This window comes from Mustela lutreola, chromosome 1, assembly GCF_030435805.1.
Source record: "Mustela lutreola isolate mMusLut2 chromosome 1, mMusLut2.pri, whole genome shotgun sequence".
Classification (NCBI taxonomy): Eukaryota; Metazoa; Chordata; class Mammalia; order Carnivora; family Mustelidae; genus Mustela; species Mustela lutreola.
In genome coordinates this window covers 49611823-49632336 of record NC_081290.1, presented here as the reverse complement: position 1 = coordinate 49632336, position 20514 = coordinate 49611823, and the positions used below count along the sequence as shown (strand labels likewise).

General features: G+C 40.3%; 1 protein-coding gene across 5 annotated transcripts in view; it reads right to left on the bottom strand.

Annotated features, from left to right (window-relative positions):
• Nucleotides 1-20514, bottom strand: part of PPARGC1A (PPARG coactivator 1 alpha) — a 656258-nt gene that overhangs the window by 86667 nt on the left and 549077 nt on the right. For 3 of the 5 annotated variants that reach the window (XM_059164602.1, XM_059164570.1, XM_059164586.1), the window contains one exon: nucleotides 9903-10082. In XM_059164602.1, coding sequence (XP_059020585.1) covers nucleotides 9903-10082 — 180 coding nt within the window. Of the gene's footprint in view, nucleotides 1-9902; nucleotides 10083-13770; nucleotides 14298-15104; nucleotides 15299-20514 lie in introns of those variants that run through there. The other 2 variants (XM_059164580.1, XM_059164592.1) reach the window with 2 other exon arrangements.

Below are 20514 nucleotides of genomic sequence, written 5' to 3'. Positions count from 1 at the left end.
AGACCTGAAAAGGTAATTGTTGACTTATTTTTTTATCTGATTATTTATTTTTAGGTTGACTTAAAAAGGATATTGTTTATATTCGGAGTCTCCAACAGTTTTACTTGGCTAAGAAAAATAAGCCCCCGACATTTAAACTTTCAGTTAAGTTGTTCCAGGATTGTCTAGTAATTGTTTTGTGTTCTTGTTGTTTGTTTGTTGGCTTAGCATTGGGTGATACTTCTGGCTCTTATTTTGAGATCTAGCAAAGGATTCGGTGACTGGCATCCCGAGTCTCTTTGGAAACATGTTAATTACAGTGTTCTGGAACTTCCCCATTCTAACAGAGTTTGCGATCCCCAAACCGCAACTCTGAATAATTTTCCTGTTGGACTAAAGCAAAGGTGTTGTTGGTCTGTCTAGTAAGCCCAACCCACATGATAACATAATCACATACATTCATTTCTCAGGGACCTTGGCAGTTCTTATCTCCTTGCTTTTATGATCTCTTATGAACAGCCAAGAATAGCAATTTTCAGCCTGTTTGTAAAGCCATCTTAGTCTGAGCCTAGCCTTCTCCTCTTTTATCACACAGCGATATTCTGCAGCTAAAACCCATTTGCCACATCGAAATTTGCTCTGAGCTCCATTTTAGAATAATGTAAGCGTTCCCTGTGTGCATGGAGCATCTCAACACGGAATGGAGGGCAATTATCATTTCAATGAACTATTTATTAATAGAAGATGGTTTGTGTGCTTTGCTTAGATTTATTGATGTGCCGCCCACTGTACATTGTAGCCTGAAGCTACTTAATTCGTGGTCGTCAGCATCTCTGCTGAGCAAGTCTACCGCTCACATGGTCCCGGTTCTTCTGTGTGCTTTGCTCAACTTGATTTTACCATTCTATCACCTAGAACATTAAACACGAGGCTTGAGTTCTGTGTTAAATCACAATTGTTTCCTATTAAGTGTTCCAAGCTACCCATTTTTATTAACAGTTACTTTATTAAATCCTTAATAACATAGATAGAATAGTTAGTTAATTTGTGTGTTGAGCCATGGATGTTAATTTGTAAACATAATAACATACTGCAATCATTTGCATAATAGCATTTTAATCTTTTTAGTAAAAGCTGTAATTCCCTACAAAGTACACTGCAGCAGAAACTAAGTGACTATTGGTAATAATACAAAAGGCCTTAAAATTCTGATCCTATTATAGTGTTGGAACATACCCAAACTGCTTCCATAATCTCTGAAATGTTACTGTTCTCTGATTTAGGTGTCTGTGTCAAGAATAAAAATGAAGTCTAACTGGTAGCAGCCGACTATTTCCTAAATGTAATTTAGTATTCACTAAGCACCAGCACTTTGCAAATTGCTCTGAGGCTTTCCTTCAAAGTTCAGAGCTCCAGCTACGCATATTGTGTGAGGAACACCAAGGAACTCACTCTAAACTTAGTTGGGCTGAAGACGGGGCTCTGATAAATCGTGCTGATTCAGCACAAGGAAAGGCATCAGCCCCCAAAGATGGGGCTGCTGAGTCTCCTGCCCCTCCTCCGGCCCTGTCACCTGGCATGCAGCTCCTTGAACTGAGCGTATCTTTGGAAGGGAATTAAAAAGGGGAGGAGGTTATACAGAACAAACAAAATTTTTTTCTGGGGAAAATAAAAATCTATAGGAGGCTTGTCTCTAGAGCCAATTAACACCAATCATAAGACTGCCCCCCCGCAAAAAAAGTAGTCGTTTAAAAGTCAGGCCAAGTCATTTTACGCAAGATCTGGTAATTCATTAACCCATCCAGCCACAAATCTTGAATGAGTAACTTGCAGTAGTAATGGAGATGGGCAGATCTACAAGGTAATAGTGTTCAGAATCTCCAACTATGCAAATTGTTCTATCACTTAGAAAAGGCCCAAAAGTATCTCGATGGTTGTTTTGGGACAAATGGCGTAATGGATAAGAAGTCATTTATCTTCATAAAGTTTTGCCCTTGCCGAGAGTGAGATTGTGTATTTATTTCACTGTGTACCTCTCTTCCCCTTTCCCTAGCGCTCATTCTTCTACTTGTAATTCAGTATTTCTGGCAGGCTACAGGAAAAGACAGTTTCCCTGCTTTGCTTTCAAAACTATACATCGGAGTACACAATGTTGAAAGCAACCTCACGGGTTAAAGAAGAAGGGGGAAAAAAATGGTCCTTACAAAATTGTTTTACATCGCAGGCAATTCATTTTCTAAAACCCACAATAAAAGTTTTCATTGCTAAAAGAATAGGCACATAATTATAGGGACAAATTAACCTTGTTAAAAATGTGAAGTCTGGAGTAGGGAAGAGTAGAAGAACAATTTGGCTCTCTGTTTAACAACTCAATCTTGAAAGTTCATCTTTTTATCTGCTTTGTGTGTTGATCTCATTCAGAGGGGAGCCATCTGCTGGGCTGTGTCTCCGCGACACTGCATATAGACAGGCGGACATGGACAAACAGATACGACATATGTGTAAGGCTACTAGACAAGCACACACCATTGCTATACAAATAGACAGTTTGTCCAATCCAGCATCCTGAATCCTGATTACTTTAACCTACACTAATATCTTCCAAGTAAATCTAAGAGGCAATGAACCACTTTTTCCTGATTCCTCCCTAGGTTTTCCTCCTCAGGAATGTGGGTCTCCACTTGTCGGGCCCCAAAGAAATCTAGGCAGAGTCATTGTTAGGGAAATGACCCTCTGGAGAATGCAGAAGGTGGGAAAAACCCAAGCTATGCCTATAAAATGGTTCAACTACATCTGGGAGCATCTAGAGTACCTGGCATGAAATAATTGGCTTGTACTCGAAACACACACACACACACACAGGCACACACACACACACACACACAGTACATTCCATAATCATTGTGCCTAATTAAACATATAGATTCTCACTTTCCAAATTGCAAATGGCTAAGAACTGGATCAACTTCCATGAAAAACAGCAGTCAACCCCATCTCTTATAACCACAGCTTACATTAACAAAAGCAAAACCCAGGGGGCGCCTGGGTGGCTCAGTGGGTTAAGCTGCTGCCTTCGGCTCAGGTCATGATCTCAGGGTCCTGGGATCAAGTTCCGCAGCGGGCTCTCTGCTCAGCAGGGAGCCTGCTTCCCTCTCTCTCTCTCTCTCTCTGCCTGCCTCTCTGCCTACTTGTGATCTCTGTCTGTCAAATAAACAAATAAAATCTTTAAAAAAAAAAAAAAAAAGCAAAACCCAGCAAAGTTGGTGGTGGTAGAAGATGATCACATTAACCAGTATGTGCGGCTTACTATTTATGAGTGGGGGTTGATTCCAGCAGACATAGCCCTGTGGGTCAGAACTCCTAAGCCATATTTTTTCCAGTGGTCAGCATAATGGCAGAGAGGAAATAGGGTGATAAACCAGATGTTCCCAAGATAAGGCAGATGTTATCAAGGCAAGAAGTCTAAAATAGTTTCTGACTGAGGTGTGTAGGTGACCACACACACAGTCACACACACACACACACACACACACAGAAAAACACTATTTAGTCTCCCTGCAAGATAAGCCGACAGTAGAGGCTGAAAATAAAACAGCACAGAGGCTGGGTCAGATTGTTGCTTCCTGATTTGTGACTCTCCAAGATGAACATCTAACTGATTTATACCCAGAATTTGGAATTTTGTGGTAGACTACAAATGCAAAGATAAGTACAACATAAATTTTTAAAATACTCCATAAGTCTCCATGAGTTTCAACATTTTTCAATGTTCTTATGTTACAACCAATTATCTCCCCACTTAAATGGCTATTATTTTCTTCCTTGAAGTCGATGTTCTCTGTTAAGTGTCATTGCCAAGTGTGGCAAAAATCTGGTTGGGGGCTGTAAATTTAATTCAAATGACAAACATTTATTGATTGCAAATTGGAAATTCCAGAAATCTCAAAGAAGTGATTATTGTAAACTAATTCAGTGTCTCTGAATAACACAGGAGAATTTATTCTCTGGATGATTAAATTAAGGTGGGGTTGTTTTGACACAGATTTTTGTCTCCGTTGTTCTGTTAAAATTCCAAGAGGTTTGCCATTCATAGAAAAGTCTGTCTGACCACAGGCACAGTCAGGAGCAGGAATTCATTACCATGGAAGGCTGCAGAATTTCCTCCAAGGAGACAAGTGAAAAAAAGCAGACATCACGTAAATTTGTGGATTGGGTTAAATATGTTCTGCCCCTGAGGCAGCCGAGAGATGGAGAGTCCCTTTGTAAAATGACTCACAAGTCTTAAGAAAGTACTTCAGCTCCTAAAGGTGAGCAGAAACATAACCGGGAAGATATCCATGAAGTTCTGATTCTCTTTGGAATATTTTTGAGTTAGCATTCTTTGCCACCTCCCTCCCTAACCTAACTCATATTCATCAGGGCTGATGGAATTTTCCTTCAAGGTGCTTCAAGTCTTTGTTGCCTGGACACCATCCCCTCTACTGTCACCTTGTCCCTTCCCTGCACCTGCATTGCATGGGATTCGGAATGCAGCAGGGCCTGCTGTCCAGTTTCTTCTACTTTCCGCTTGTGCACGGCTCTTACAACTATGGGAATTAACACACTCTTAAATACAATCTCCATCATATTGCCCTCCTGCTAAAACTCTTCCCTGGCACCCTCACTCCTACTGTGCAAACTCTAAACACTCCCGATTGGGTTCTCACGGTCTGCTGTAATCAGGTACCCACCTTAGATCCAAATCTACTTCTCCTACTCCTATGTTCCCATCAGTACATATTCTACTTCAGGTAAATCGAGCTCCTCGCTTTCATACCCCCTCTATGAAAACATTTCACTCTTATTCTTGTATCAACCTAGGTGATGTTATTCTTGCTTCTTCCCTCCTTAGCAAGGATACACATGCACAGACACACACGTGTATATGTGTACATATGCACACACACAGTCCTGCAATTGATAATATATATAGTATATAACTGTGTATATAAATACACATATACACATATACATGAATATACAGTGTCGCATTATTTTTAATTGCTAATAAACATCTATATACGTACACATGTAAACACGGTTTTCCGCTGTTTGCTAACTGTTTCACATTAATTCATTTGACCTCCCAAACTAGGTTTAAGGTTCTTTAGGAAACAGATCCTTTGTGCTTTATATGTAATTATATTTGACCTAATGGGATTCGTCATCAGCAAATACATGATGGCCAATTCATTCCTTTTGTTGCAATTTTTTTTTTATATATATTTACTTGCTGTTGTTTTCCAACAAAATATCTAGAAAAACTTCAGTGAACAAGACAAGCAAGTGCTCTGATCCCCAAATGCTCAGTCATCTGAATAGCCAAGTTCTTTGGAACTTTTTGATAAGTACGTAACATATGCCCATTTTAGGGAGAAAAAAAAGAGAGAGAGAGAGAGAATACAACTGAAAGTTAAAAGAAGTATCAAATCACTTGCATTCCCACCAGAATAACCAGGCATTCTCGAAAGCTTCCGACCACCATTCCCTTGTTGGCACAATAGGACACCTTACAGACAGATAACGGGAAACCACCTCGCCCTTTATCTCCTGCCAAAGTCCACAGTATCGGACCTTACTGAGCACCCCTATGATCCCTTGATATGAATGCTGGCTGCAGCTGTGGACCCTTGTCTCCCCATTAGCAAAGGCAGACTTCAGAACATATTATGAGTCATGACCTAGAAACAGCTACATTCTCAATCTCCATGTTCTAAAGAACCCCAAGTAGCTGCATTCAGAAGTAACAGACGAATGAATGGAAGATGCTCATTCAGTTGCATCAAGAAGGCATCGAAAGCAGATGTTTAAAGGAAGCAGGGACAAGGGGGCCTGTGGTGACCAGAAGGGCCAGTGTGCTATTTACACTAATCCTGGGGCCACCCATCCTTACATACCTCCATGCTGTAAAAGCACTCCTTTATTCCCTTTCTTCAAACAATGCACAAAGGCAAGAGAGGGAAGGAAGTTATGTTGCAATATTCTGAAACATAAATCTTGCTACCAACCTGTCCAGAGACAGCATCCTGTTTTCCTGACACATGGGTCAGATTCACTAGAGGCTGCACCCAAACAGCTTCTGAATAAAACCTGGTTTTTCTAAGTGGCTTCTGAATAAAACCTGGTCACCTGCATTTACACATCCAGCATAGGTCATGTAACCAGAGACTGCTGTTTGTGTGTCCAGTTTCTCAACGAACGTGGACAACTGCGTATTGGCACCTCTTTCTCTCACTAAGGAATTCACTCCTTCCTAAAGTGGGACATTCAATTGTGTTCTTGTTTTCTCTTAAAATCAAATAAAAATAGGGGTGCCTAGGTCCCTTGGTCAGTGAAGCGGCTGGCTCTTGATTTCAGCTCAGGTCATGATCTTGGGGTGGTGAGATGAATCCCTGCATCAGGCTCTGCACTCAGCATGGAGTCTGCTTGGGATTCTCTCCCTCTCCCTCTGCCCCTTCCCCTGCTTGTGTGCGTGCACTCTCTCTCTCTCTCTCTCTCAAATAAATAAATAGATCTTAAAAAAAATAAAGTCAAATAAAAATTAAACTTAGATTCAAATGTATGGAAGAGGCCAAAGGAAGAAATTTCTATTTACTCCCCAAGGTTTTAACATTCAGCTCTACTATCCATAGACTGTCTATATCCTGTCTGTATCTCTAAATACCCCTTTCTCTCCCCTTTGATTAGAATCCAGAAATCCTGTGGCCAGTTTCCTGGGGTGTCATCGATAGGCTACTGGAGTTAGGGAAAGTGTTGAACTGCTTGGTGCCTCATTTTATTCTGGGAATCAGCAGTAGATCATGCTTGTTATTGGCAGATCTGAGGTGGTGGAAACCGTGACTGTTTGGCTTGCTCAAGTACAAGGCCTTCACAAATGTGATGAGGCAGGGCTTTGAGAACTGGAAGAAAGTGAGCACGGGTAAAGTCCACGGGGAGAGGCTTAAAGGCACAGGCTCTGGGAAGGGCTTCAGTGAAAGGCAGCGTTGAAGAAAGCACCCCAGAACTGTGGCCCATCAAGGGTTACTGTCTGCCTCTGGACCTCCCTCACAGGGAGAGACGATTTTCAAATTCCACCTATGCTCCACACACATTTTTTTTTCTCCTGTTACAGAAGAGATGTCTGAGTTTAACGCTAGAGGGCAAAGAGTAGAGGCATCTTGGCTGTATGCAAATGCTCGGGAAGCCGCTGCTGTGTGTCACAGTGTTGCCACATAGGGCCTTACCCTTTGCACAGGCAAAGAAGAATGAGGTTTGTGACATCAGAGAAAATTGTTACAGGTTATCTAAACGGTCACTTTCGCTGTCACTAAGAGAATTCCTGACATCTCTGTCCCAGGGCCCTAGCCATCTCCATAATTTTATGTGGCTTCTGATTCTTCATATCCTGTCTCTTAATGATCCTGTATCTTCTCTCTGAAAGCTGACCAGCTTATCCTAGCTGTTTTATAAAAGGGAATTTCAGTGTCTTTTTTTTTTTTTTTTAGGGGTTCTCAGCCTCAGCACTATTGTCATTTTAGGGCCAAATAGTTCTTTGTTGTGAGAAGCTGTCCTGGGCTCTGTGGGAAAGTTAGCAACAACACTGGTCTCTACCCACAAAATGCCAGCAGCAGCCTCTGCTTTCAGACCTAAACATCAAACCTATCTCCAGACACTGCTAAATGTCCCTTGGGGTGGCGAAAACACTCTGAGTTGAGAGTCACTGGTTTAAAATGAGCTCATGAAAAAGTAAATTAAATGAACCTTGTGTTTTAGAGCACAGAAAACAATTCTATCAGTGGTAGAAAGTTATACAAGGAAGGGAAAGGGATGTCTTCGTACAGATTAAAGTATCTATATATAACTAGTTGGTGAGCAAAGTCTCCTAAAGGTATAAATGAGAAATACTGATGCTGATGCCACCACACCAAACATGGGGACATGAAGTCATGCTGAAGGGATTTTTCGAAACTAGCCCACCAGGAAGGCACGGACGAACCCCCACTCCGAACTATCAGTAATTCCCTAGCCGTCATCTGCAAAATGCATGGCAATTATCCAACATGGAATAGCCGATTTTTAGATAAGAGGTCTATAGAGATGGACATTTTTTAAAGTACTATTTACTTAATGCAGCATGACTTAAAAACGGGCCTGTCGCCTGACAAGTGTACTGAATGAGGAATGTTCAATTTACCAGTTCTAACTAGCCAAGTCCTCACATGAACTTTCTAAGACCTGGCTGAGAAGCCTGGGAAGTGTAACTAACCACAGACCTTCAGGGTGTCTTCTCCACAGCCCTGACTCCCCCGCCTTCAGCACTCTTCTAAGACTCCGTTCAGACATCTTAGAAGATATTAGTTATGGCCAGAACCTACAGCCACCCCAGCTCCCCCACCCAGCAATCCCTGCTTCCACGTCAACTAACACTGAAAGGAAGGAGTCTGTTCTATTTTTAAATATAGTCAGCAAAGCAGCGGCTTCATACGTCTTTGTAAAGGATGGTTGTCACCCAACCTCACTGTTACTGTATTTTTCTTTCTTTTTCTTTTTTTTTTTGATCAGTGATATAGACTAGGAAGTCAGGTCGATTTGGGGTTCAATTACCTGGTCTTTATTTGTCAACTGTGTGCCTTGGGAAAAATCACTTAACCTCTCTGAGACTCGGTGTCTGCATAGGCAAAGCGGAAATAACACTCAGGGTACCTAAAGAATATGCTGTTTTGAGGGAGATGTGAGAAGAAACTTATAGAGCAGGGGGGTCTCCAAATGTTGGCTGCGGTTGTTATCATTCATTATTACTGTTATTAATACTAATATAGTCACTATTCACTCATTAGTCAACACACATTTATTCAACACCTTCTGTGTGCTGGGTGTTGAAAAACCCCGGTAAGTATTGCAAAATTGGTTTTCTTAATGACTCAATAAACATTTATTCAGTGGCTTTTATGTGCTGGGTGCTGGAAAAACTCAATAAATATTGTAAAATTGGCTTTCTTAATGACTCGAGATTTCAACCAAATACACTGAGGTTTAAAAAATGTCTCTGCTGGTGGGATTAAAAAATACACTTCAAGTGCTTTGCATGGAGCCTGGCCCATATTAGGGAGAAGTCAGATGATGATGGAGATGTGGGTGCCGTGATATTGAAAAGTAGTTGATTTGACAATGTTTATTCAATTCGTTTGCCAGAGCACTCGATGTCTGTCCCTACAAGAAACCATTTATTTTCAAGTAAACGAGGGCTGCTCTTGTGAGAAAGAACTTTTTTTCAAAGTAACACTTTAATAGGAGTAGATTAACATTCCTTATTATAGGGTAGGCTTATAATAAGAGTCTGGAGCCTGGGAAGTAATTCTCACTATTGAAAGGTAAGCAAATTTTCACTAATTTATAAGTAAATAGTAGAGCGGCTGTGTTTCGAAGTTTCTATGACAGAGAGAAATCAGAGGTATGATCACAAAATAACAATAAGAATAACTGCTCGCTTACGTTGTGAGGCAAATAAAGGTAGACATCTAATCTCTTGGATTAAAAAAAATGCATTCTTTTACATTTTACATTAATTTACATGAGGCCCTTTTCTGTGGGAAATAGACAGGAATAAACAGGTTTAGACTTTTGTTCTTCGTTGTCACTAATTCTTTCACAACCCCTTTAGTATTTCAACACAGTTTAATGTACTCTGTTGGGGGCCCTCCACCCCTTAATTCTCAAAACAACAACAACAAAATCCATTTATTTTGCAAACATCGTTTTTCCACAAAACTGGAAATGCCTACCTGTGATAAAAATTCTTTTGATGACTGCAAAGTAAGAACGCATTCTGCTTTCAGGCCAATAATCATATTGTGGCCCAAGCCCAGGTCAATGAGAAAATAATATTCACCAAGGGATGCCCTTACCTCAAATATGTTTGAAGGCTCATTGTTGTACTGATTGGATATTATTTCTGATTGGTCACTGCACCACTTGAGTCCACCCAGAAAGCTGTCTGTATCCAAGTCGTTCACGTCTAGTTCAGAAAGGTCAAGTTCAGGAAGATCTGGGCAAAGAGGCTGGTCTTCACCAACCAGAGCAGCACACTGCAGGAGGCAGGGGGGAAAAAAAAGCTTTCATTAACTGCAGGAATTTATTAAACTGCAATAGCATGTGATAGGAATTAAGCCTGGTTAATTCAACCTCACCACCAAAGCTGGTTTCCAGGGTTTTAGTCACCAGAAAAAAAAAAAAAAAAAAAAAAAAAAAAAAAAAAAAAAAATCCCAAATTCCTTTACTTACTTTGCTCTTAAAGGATATTGTGCCTGATCTATTCCTTCCATCCAAAATTCTGCCTCCAAATTCATGATAAGTGCCATGTTTCCATGAGGCCCTCTCTGATTCTTCCAGTTAGAAATCAACTGTATTTGCACCTTTTTGATGGTTAGCACTTGAGTTTCAAGTTGTTTTCTGGTTAACCATATGCAAAATTTTACTCTACCCTGAGTATAAGCTTTTGAGGGAAAGATACAAATTTGATTTTACCTTGGATTTGCCATCTCACAATAATAGAAACAAAACAAACAATCACTCAATGAAAAACAATAGTATAAGAACTCTACCAGGAAAACTTTACCCATTTTAACCATTATAATCCACATAATTCTGTTAGGAACAAATGAGGAAAGCCCTTTTACTTGTCTACGTTTCTCTTGAATTGTTATTTCGATCTTTCGCTCTCAACTTGACTTTTCATGAGCTATAGCACAGCATCTTGAACAGGTCAAAAACAAGTTCCTTGAGATGGGGACAAAAGTTATACTTTTCTCTATATGATCTTTATATCTATCACTATGTTTCAGTTGCAAGTAATGTGTGTCAGGGTGTGTGTGTGTGTGTGTGTGTGTGTGCATGTGTGGTTGGGATTGCCTGACAGCTACAAAGGAAAAACCACTAGAGCACTCCACAATTATATTTTTTTCATCATGTATGTACTCTTAAACTATGCTCTCAGTGAATTCAAAAGAACTCTTTTTCTTTGGAGTTTTTACATGATTTAAATCCACTGAGAGGTTTAACATAGCCTGTACGATGGCTGGGCTGCTTGTCAGCAAGACTATTTCAGACTGACACAGTCTTCCACTTCCTTGCGTGGAGTAGGTGGCCTTTCAGTTGTCCCACACTATGGCTTTTTGAAAAAAAAAAGTGGGCCACCTTAGGGAAGAGATGGTCTCCTAACCTCAAATTGGCCATCGGACTGCTGGTTTCCTCACTGCATCCTGTGAAGAACCCTGCAGAAGTTTCCTACTGCAGGGACCTGGGATGGCAAGCCACAGGACTTTATCTACCTGCAAACCAAGGTTTCTACATCAGTAGACACACTCTCTGAGGTGGCACCCTCACGGCCCTACCTTCCAAGGTCAGGAGAGATGCTGTGGAGTTGCTCACATCCAGGCAGCAGCTGGGCACGAAGCTGAAGATCCCACTTGACATTTAGGTTTTGAATAAAATAAGTTTTATGCAGATTTTTTTCTTTTTCCCTCGAGGACCCCTGTCATCCCTGGCAGGCAACATTACACGGGTCATATGCGGCAGCGTGAGCATAAGCACCATGCTGAGAAGTAGGGACTGGGTAATGGAGTCAGCAGTTGGTAAGGGGAGGCTAGGAGCAGCCTGAAGATGGCTGCGATTCTTCCCTAAGACCGCCAGGCCCCAGCGAGATCTCAAACGGCGGGCACAAAGGGAATGCAAAAAGAAAAGGCAAAGCTCTCCACCTAACTCTTTTCTTATCATTTTATAGGTCATTCCGTTTTTATTATCCAAGGTAGCCCCGAGTTGCAGATCGGTATACTTGACTAGGTTTATAAGGAAGCGGGGGCCGGGCTGGGGAGATTTTTTTTTTTTTTTTTTTTTTGGTACAGTGTTTGTGTTCTATTATGGGTGTGACACTTCTCAGGCTCCATACATGCCCACATTGCTTATCCTCCAAGGACAAACACACGGTGTTAACTCTTCTACAGCACGATCAATCCAGAGACCAGGGGATAACTTTTCCAATGGTGCAAAACCCACTGGGATTGCATTGAGGGGTAGTCCTTAACCAGAAAAGCATCAACAGCAAAAACGGCAACAGAGAAATCAAACGAGGGTAGAAATCATGTGGGAGCTCTCCATCCAGCTTAAGTTCCTGTTGTGGAGAGCACACCTTAGGAACCGTGCTTTGGAATGCTGGAACGCCTTATGGATTGGTGAGCAACTTCTTGCGGTCTTTCTCCTTCATTGCTTTCTCCAGGTCATGGCTCGTTCAAAACCCTGCACCCTCTCGGGAACATGCATTTTTTTTTAAGTAACTTTTTGACGATTAAAAAGACCAGATTAATTTCTGGCATTTTGCTGGGCTGTAATTCACACACTTCTTTCCTGTCCTCTCCTTCTCTCTCATTTTTTGCTCTTATGTTACGGTTGAAAATGTGCATGTGCTCTTGCCAATGTTGACATGCTAATAAAATCTGGGTTTCTGAATGTGGCATTATCCTGATAATCTAAAACACATTAGTGGTAGCAGGTGTTCCTGTTATTAATTTATATTTGGCCTTTGGATGATGCCAGACTTAACAGTCCGAGCCCTGTAACTGTCCTCATCTGACATGCTGATATTTACTGCTTCCCTATACATCTGTAACAGGTGTGCTGTATCGCAATTACAGAGACGCATTCTACTGCCTCTTTGCAACTATGACAGCTATTTCCCAACTGTAGCCTTAATTTTATAATAAGATTTAAGAGGATAAAGCAGTCACTAAACACAAAAGGCTAATTATTGTACGTTTTTTCACCCCAACAGACTTTTCTCTTAGTTAAGGAGCAGACAATAAATTAGCTTAACTGCACTGATGATAATGAATCATCATAATTAAGTATAATTCTCCATTAACCTTTTGGAGGTTTTTGTGCCATTGATGGTAAATTTTAAAGGGAGAGAGAAGAAAGAGTGGACGTGGCCACATTAATTATATTAATGAAAAAAGAATTCTTACTTCTTAGGAAAAAAATTAGCGAGGACAGGGAAAAAGGAGCAGGGCGGGAGGCAGTAAAGAATGACAAGTCTTAGTGGAGTGCGTGTCATGTGAATTGTCTCTATCAATCTTGGTAACCTTATTGTACATCACCTTCATTAAACTGTGAAACACTGGGGATTCTGAGTAGCTACAGTGATATAGGCCTTTATTAACCACTGTGCTGTCCTGTCATTATGTGCAAAAGGGCATAATACGTTTTAGGATGACAGCAAACATTAATGATTCAAAATATGAAAGCTGCCTCTGCTACCTGCTGCTCGTAATATGTTAGACTGGCCGAGGTGATTCCCAGAGCTGCCACCGCAAAGGCAGAGCTTCTAGTAGCTCACTGCCTCCGGTGCAAGAGGCGACTGGCCAGTCTCAGCCTACCAACAACTCAATCCACGGCTGGACGCTTAGCCCGGGAACGCACCTCCTTCAGAAAAACATAAAAGGGCCCCTGTTCTAAATGGCTCTGATGCCTCCTTGAAAATGACTGCAGGAATCCCAGTGATTAAAACAAATCCTCCATATTTCCATATCCACTCCCAACAGCATCAGGAATAATACATGATGGAAAAATGAAACTACAGCAGCTGAGCCCCACACTGCCAGCCAGACAACCAGACACAGGACGCTCCGGCTCCTCCAAGACAATCAGGACTCCAAGCCACTTGGAACCCTGACTCCTAAGAGCGACAGGACATACGAATCATCCAGATCTCTCCCACCTTACCAAGAAATCACGACAAGATAAGGACATTCAGGATCCGTGAGGACCATCTGCCAAGGCAGGAGAGGGCAAGCCGAGCCCACATGTGCAAATCCTGGTAAAGAGTTAAGAACGCAGGGCATGGCTCGCTAGAGAGGAGAAATGCGTTCGCAGACGGCCCAGGCCAAATTATTTTCACTTTAGATGTGTCTCGCTGCACCACATGGACATCTTATTTAATCAAATCACGTGTGGTGCCGATCCTCCCCCTCACCCTACGTGCCCCCAGCTACCCAGAGGAAGCACTAGCAGCAGCCCTCTGCCAGAGAGAGTCATTGTTTGCAAATCCGATCCCCCGTGCAATGCAATTGGGCTCCATCTCATCGCGGTCCACAGAAAGTTTAGCTTCTTTCCCCAAGTTGCCCAAACTTTCCGAGAACATTCCGTTGTGCTGAATGCAAACACGCCGCAGTCCTCCGTCCCCCCGTTAGTCACTGTAGGCTCCAGAGATTATGAGGAAACGGCTTGCTTTTCTCCCCCTGTATGAATTGTGGCCAGCAGAGACTGTGGAATTGATGTATTGCCGTCTATTTTTACACAAGCAGCGAGCAGCCCCACACACAGCCTTGCATAAACTCCTCTCTCCGGCTTCAGGCAGCTCTCCGTGGTACAGAGAGATTTAACCATTGGCTTCCCTGCCACTGACGCTAATGGAAAACCTTGCATTGTAAGGCAGAGATATATTTTTTATTTGCTGGCCAAATCTTTCAACCACATAGAGGTGTTTTAAGGGAATCAGCTTCATTGTTTTGTGTGCTGTGGGGAAAGCAATCTAAAATAGCCTAGCAGGATTATTTAGGATTTTGTGAGTTCTCTGTCTGATGAACAGAGAGAGAGGGGGAAAAAAATCCGGACTCGAGTCAAAACTGACTATATTTGAGCACATCCATTTTAATATTTTTATCTTCATCTTATTATAAATAGAAATGGCATTTTTCCAACCGGGCCACTAAACACCACTGGAAAGACTTCAGCTTCTGATTCATATCAATATCTTAGAGCATAAATATTGCATATGAGTAGAAACAGAGCCAAAGGCACATGGAAAGAGTTTCCAACTGCAACAGATACGGGTGACAGCAGCTAAGCTTTGATTTGCTCAAGGGAGCTCAGAGCCACCTTAAAATAGCAAACTTATTGGAGTTAAGATAAGATTGAGATTCCCTTCCAAAAGCTCCTGCCCGGGCTACTTTTCTGCCGCCTCTCCTTGTCCAAGCCCTCCCCCCCCTTACAGGAATCAGTGCATCGGGAGGGAGGGAAGCCCCAGTCCTACAATGCCCAGCCCAGCCCCAGCTCACCTCGATGTCACTCCATACAGAGTCCTGGTTGCACATGTCCCACGCCATCCAGCTCCTGAATGACGCCAGTTAAGCTTTTTCAACTCCAATCCACAGTGACACAGAGCACACACTCATGCAGGCAACCAGCCCCTTACTGAGAGTGAACTGAAGGCACCTGTCTTACTACAGTCCCCAGTCACATGACAAAGCTATTAAAAAGTAGGCTGGGCTGTCACTCACCCAGCCTCCCTTCTCCTGTGCAGCTTGCTGCTCAAACTCGTGACGTCACTCAAAGGCAGCCCTCTGCCTCAGTGAAGTAACGCTTGAAAAAAAAAAAAAAAAAAAAAAAAACGGAAAGAAGAAAGAAAGAAAGGAAGCACTTGGACTTTTGGAGGCTTCAAGCATCATGCTGTGACCAAAGCCAGCTTTGAATGCCACAGACTCTAAACGGAGCCCTGGCCATATAATAACTAAAATCCCCTGCAATCTTTTTTTTAATTTATTTTCCTTCCAAAACAAGCAAGTGGCAAAGCTGCCTGTTTCATGACAGAGTAACTATACTCTTTTCCTAAAACGTGTACTCCCTAAGGATTCAAATTCTAAGACCTCCAGTGGACTCAAGCTCCTTTTGGGACTAAAGCAAGAGCTTATCACATGATGCATTTTTATGAGACATTTTCTAATAGAGGGAAGTCTTTGAAAGCAGAGAATGGGGCAAGGATTTTTTTTTTTTTTTTTTAGCTGTTTAATCAACAAAACCGGCTGTATTTGTTAAGGTATAAACAAAGTCCCCCTCCCAAGAATCAGCTGTCCCCGTGGCAGTAGGGAATACCAGCTCCCGAAGTGTTACTGCAATTTGCTTTGCTCCTTATAAGGAAAACAAGGAACAAAATACCACCCTTTCAGGTTCTTTCTAATTATTTCCATTTCTCTCATAGGCTCCCAGAAAACAAGTGTTAGTAAATACAGTTGCTGCTGCTGTGCCCAGATCAGCTGAGTTTCCCGGCTGCCTTTTTTTCATACATGTAGCGTTTCCACTCCAGCTGCCTTAGGGTGCCTTTTTGAATAAACACTGGATTCCAACCCTAGTGCCTGGGTTGTGCAGTTTGCATTTGAGACCAAGAATGTCCGTGGAGTAAGGGAAAAATACTGACACTTTACTAGCAAGAATATTCATTTCTGGAGCTTTTTAATTTTTTTTTTTTTTTTAAATTTCTCAGCTTCTACTCTGAGACAGTGAAGACTAATGCAGGTGCACTGTTTTATGATGACATACATATTGAATACATAACAAACTCAAGGTACTAGATGTCACTGAAAAACACTTCCCATAACACCATAGTGGTCTGATTTAACCCTTCCCAGTTCCAGAGAGAGGCCCACATGGTACATAGATTTGTGAATATATGTGTTTTTAATGAAATTTTAAACCTAATATACTTTTAAAATCAGCTCAATTATTTTCCTTGATAATAACTTCTCTGAAAAAAAAAAATCCCGCAGGTATCTAAAAATAATTTTAAAGCACTATTAATTTAATCTCCTGTTCTACTAAGGTTAATTTAATGCATTCTCTCTTGTTCATCTCTTTCTAAAGAAAAAAGAAATGGTGATTTGCTGTAACGCATTTTAGAAGTAAAGTTGCTCAAAGATTAAAGGGAAAGGAAGGAAAATCAAACAAACAAGAAAAATCAGTTTCTTTTTTCAGACCACATGTGTTAGAAGGTATTTTTCGAGTCTGATATCTGCAACAAGTTGCCAGTAAATTCCTGAATCGTGATGAAATTGACAGTTTGTCATTACTGGACATAAAAAGATGGCCCAAAGCTTTGACATTTTCAGTTAGCCGAATACATTTCACTGGCATGTTTTTCCCTCTTACAAATAGCGGAAAATTACTGTAGTTTTAATTTTCTAAGTCAAGAAAGAACAGGAAAATATAACCTCGGGAAGGCTTTTATACCTGCAATTAGTGGCATTACTCTGCACTCCCCACAAAGAAACACTAATTTTCTTCCCAATTATATTCCGATTTAATGTAAAACTACAGTAAATTATTAAAATTCAGGGCAAAGGTCATTGGCTCAACCTTCAACACAGTCAACTGTGAAATAATATTGGTCACTTGACCAGGAAGAGTTGATGTTTATTAATTATTGTCAGGTGATCCCTGTGGTGAGTTTTCTCTGATACTTTTAATTGAGTTCATCGAATGCAAGGCATTCATTATGCATATATTTATAATATATTTATATATTTGTAAAATGTATACTTTGTACATATGATATTGATAAATATATATTTTTTAAATCATGTTCACACATTTAGCAGAAGTTCTTTACACTGGAATATTTTATATTATTGTTTTTGATATTTTAACCTGCTCACATTGTGCTGTTGTAGTGTTCTTATTCATCTTTTGGCCACCTAATTCCACTTTTTCTTAATCAAATCAGCACATTCACTGAAACCACAGGTAGTTTTATATACATTTTTTTCTTTTTTTCTTTCATCATCACAAAGAGGGTTAGTTAGGAGTCAAAATACTGAAAAGATTTATAAACCACAGCATATTGCATTTCCCCTCAAGTTTCTATTACTGTACAATTCAAAGTTTAAATAGATTCTTGGGACACAATTTTTTTTGGTTAAGTCTCAAAATTATAACTCTAACGAGAGGGATATTTTTGAGGTCTTATAATTTGGTTAATTAGCTCTTCAGATTAAAAATTCTCTCCTGTCCATTTTTTTTTTCCTTTTCTCAGGAGAACATAAATTGTTAGTTGCTCACCAACCTTGCTCTTTTCTGGCTTCCCAGGCAGTTTCTATATTTAATTCTTTCTCTGCCTTGACTGTTTTTTCTCTTCCTCTCTCTCTGCAGCCCTCCTCATACCTCTTCGTCAACTCTGCCTCTAAGATTTCCAAATGTTTGGTTTCAATCAACAAGGACCTATTGAAATCTTACTGTGTCCACAGCAACATATTGCAAGGCCTGCCAAGAAGGCATATGACATGGACACAAGGGAGCTGACAATTTTAGGGGGATGACAGCCCTTAAAAACAAAGAATAATTTGATATGAAAAAACAATGCTGCTTTGCTTTATATCCAGATTCCTCTTCTCCTTCAAACACACCCTTTTTAAGTACAAGGTCCTTTCACTAACCATTACAATTCACACCCAAATCAACCCCACTTTGTCCCAACAATAGAAGGAGGTATTTATTAACATCTGTTGAGTGCCCATAATGTTCCATATCTTCACAGAGCCTAGATTCCATCCCCAATGGAATTCCTCCCCCCACTAGCTTTGTTAACGTTTCCCAAGACTCCAACATCAGTGAAGGCAAGAGATCTAGCCTCAGTTGATAACAAGAGAGAAAATACACCTTCAAGAGAATAATTCCACTCTACAACAAAAACATTTGACAAAGTATGCAACATTTCCCCACTGCTGTCCCCAAACCATAGGCTTTTCCCACTCTATTCAGATATTTGCCCCTTAAGAAAAAAAAAAGTAAACACAATCAAACTCAAACTCCCAAGCAGACAACAGCAAAGACAATTTGTTTTGATGTTATTATTGCATACAGGTGAGAACTCAGCAGTAAAGAGCTATGAGTATAAATATCTTTGCCCATTTGTTTTTATAAACTTAAATGGAGATATAAGAACAAATTTAAGGCTGAAACTTATAAATAAAGAAAACTGGAGAAGAAAACATCTACAGAAGAGCTTACCAGAGCTTGACATAAGATCAGCATTTTAGATAAATTTCAATCAATTTTGGTCCTCAAAACAACTCAATAAAGATTATCTGTGTACTCATTATATAATTGAGAAAACTTTTTTGTTTTGTTTTGTTTTGTTTTGTTTTTAAGCCGAGGGTTTAGGTAGTAACTGAAAAGGGCATATAGGTCTCTGAAAACCCTTCTAGGAAGAACGAAGTTTCATATATACAAATAATATTCATCCCCAAATCAAAAGCACAGCAAAGACCCCTGCAGAACTTTACATCCAGGAGAGCTTCTACATAGCTGGAAAACAACATTCCTGGGAATGCTGCCTGCCTAGAGCACTCTTCCAGAAAGGAAAGGGATCTGCCCAGAATTGCTAATATTTTTAAGGTTAATCATTGCTAACAGGCATTCAATTGCTTGCTTTTAATTCCTAGAGGGGCTAATTGATTCTGATACCCCATGTCAGTTTCTGAGCACACGCTCTGAGCCTCTGAGACATGTCTGAAGCTAAGGCCATGCAGGGCACAAAAGTTAGTGGCAAGGCAGAGTGTATCAGAGACCTCTGGCCTATAAACACTCTCAAATCAAGTCTTATTTTGCACAGAACTGTCACAATCCTGCCAAAGTGAACAAAGCATTTTTGGAGAAACAAATAGAAGAAAGTCAGTGGACAGCTTTAATGCCTCCTGGAGTTCATTCATTCATTTATTTATTTTCAAATAAATTGAAGGTGATAGACAACCTCAGCAACACATCTTTTATCCCCAATAAAACCTGCACAATAGCTCTATGCGAATGAGTCAGCCTGTATTTTAACATAGACCTCAAAAATCTGTTCTTGCCAAACACATTAGAACAACAACAACAACAAAAAAAGTGAAAATTAATATGAGCTGCAGTGAATCGAACTAATCAAAACTAAGGCAAAACAGACGCTTATTAGGTCCACAGATAAGAGAGAATAAAAGGATGGTGAAAATCTGCTTTTGTTTACTTAATTCTGTCATATTTGTGCCTCTACAGACATTTTCATTTACCTGAATTACTTCAGGTTAATTCATCTCTAATGCAGTGTGTTATTGATTGTATAAACAAGAAATACTCAATAGGATTATTTACCATTTTTTTTTACTGAAACTGAAAATAAAGCACATATTTTGTTAAATGTAACACTATCTAAAAATTTGAAGTGCTACCTAACTTTACGAACACAACTATTCATTCAGTAAGATTATTTTATCCCCTAAGGAACTTACTGAGGGCTAGGGAAAACTGAGGTATGCAAATCACTAAATTGAAAAAAATTTGTTAGTCAAGCAGTTCCCCCTGGTACTTTTTTCTAGAGCTGAGGTCCTAATGAGCTTAACTTTTCTTGATTTTAGAGAAGTAAATTGTATTTCTCAAGTAGTCTCAACACGGAAGAATTAAATCAGCAAAGTATGGTTTTTGTTTTCATTTTGTTTTCTCGTTCTTTCTTCTTTTTTTAATCCCATCAGACAAGCCCTGGAAAGGTTTGGTGATTTTGCTTTTGTTTCTGTTGTAGATCTTTCCAGTGCTTTAATATTTGACTTTAATTTTAGCAGAGTGAGTATGTATCCTAAAAATGTGGGGATGTCAGAAAGAAATAAATTCCCATCTTAAAAAAAGCAATTAGCTTAAGGCCTAAGCTAAATTTTATAATGACTTATA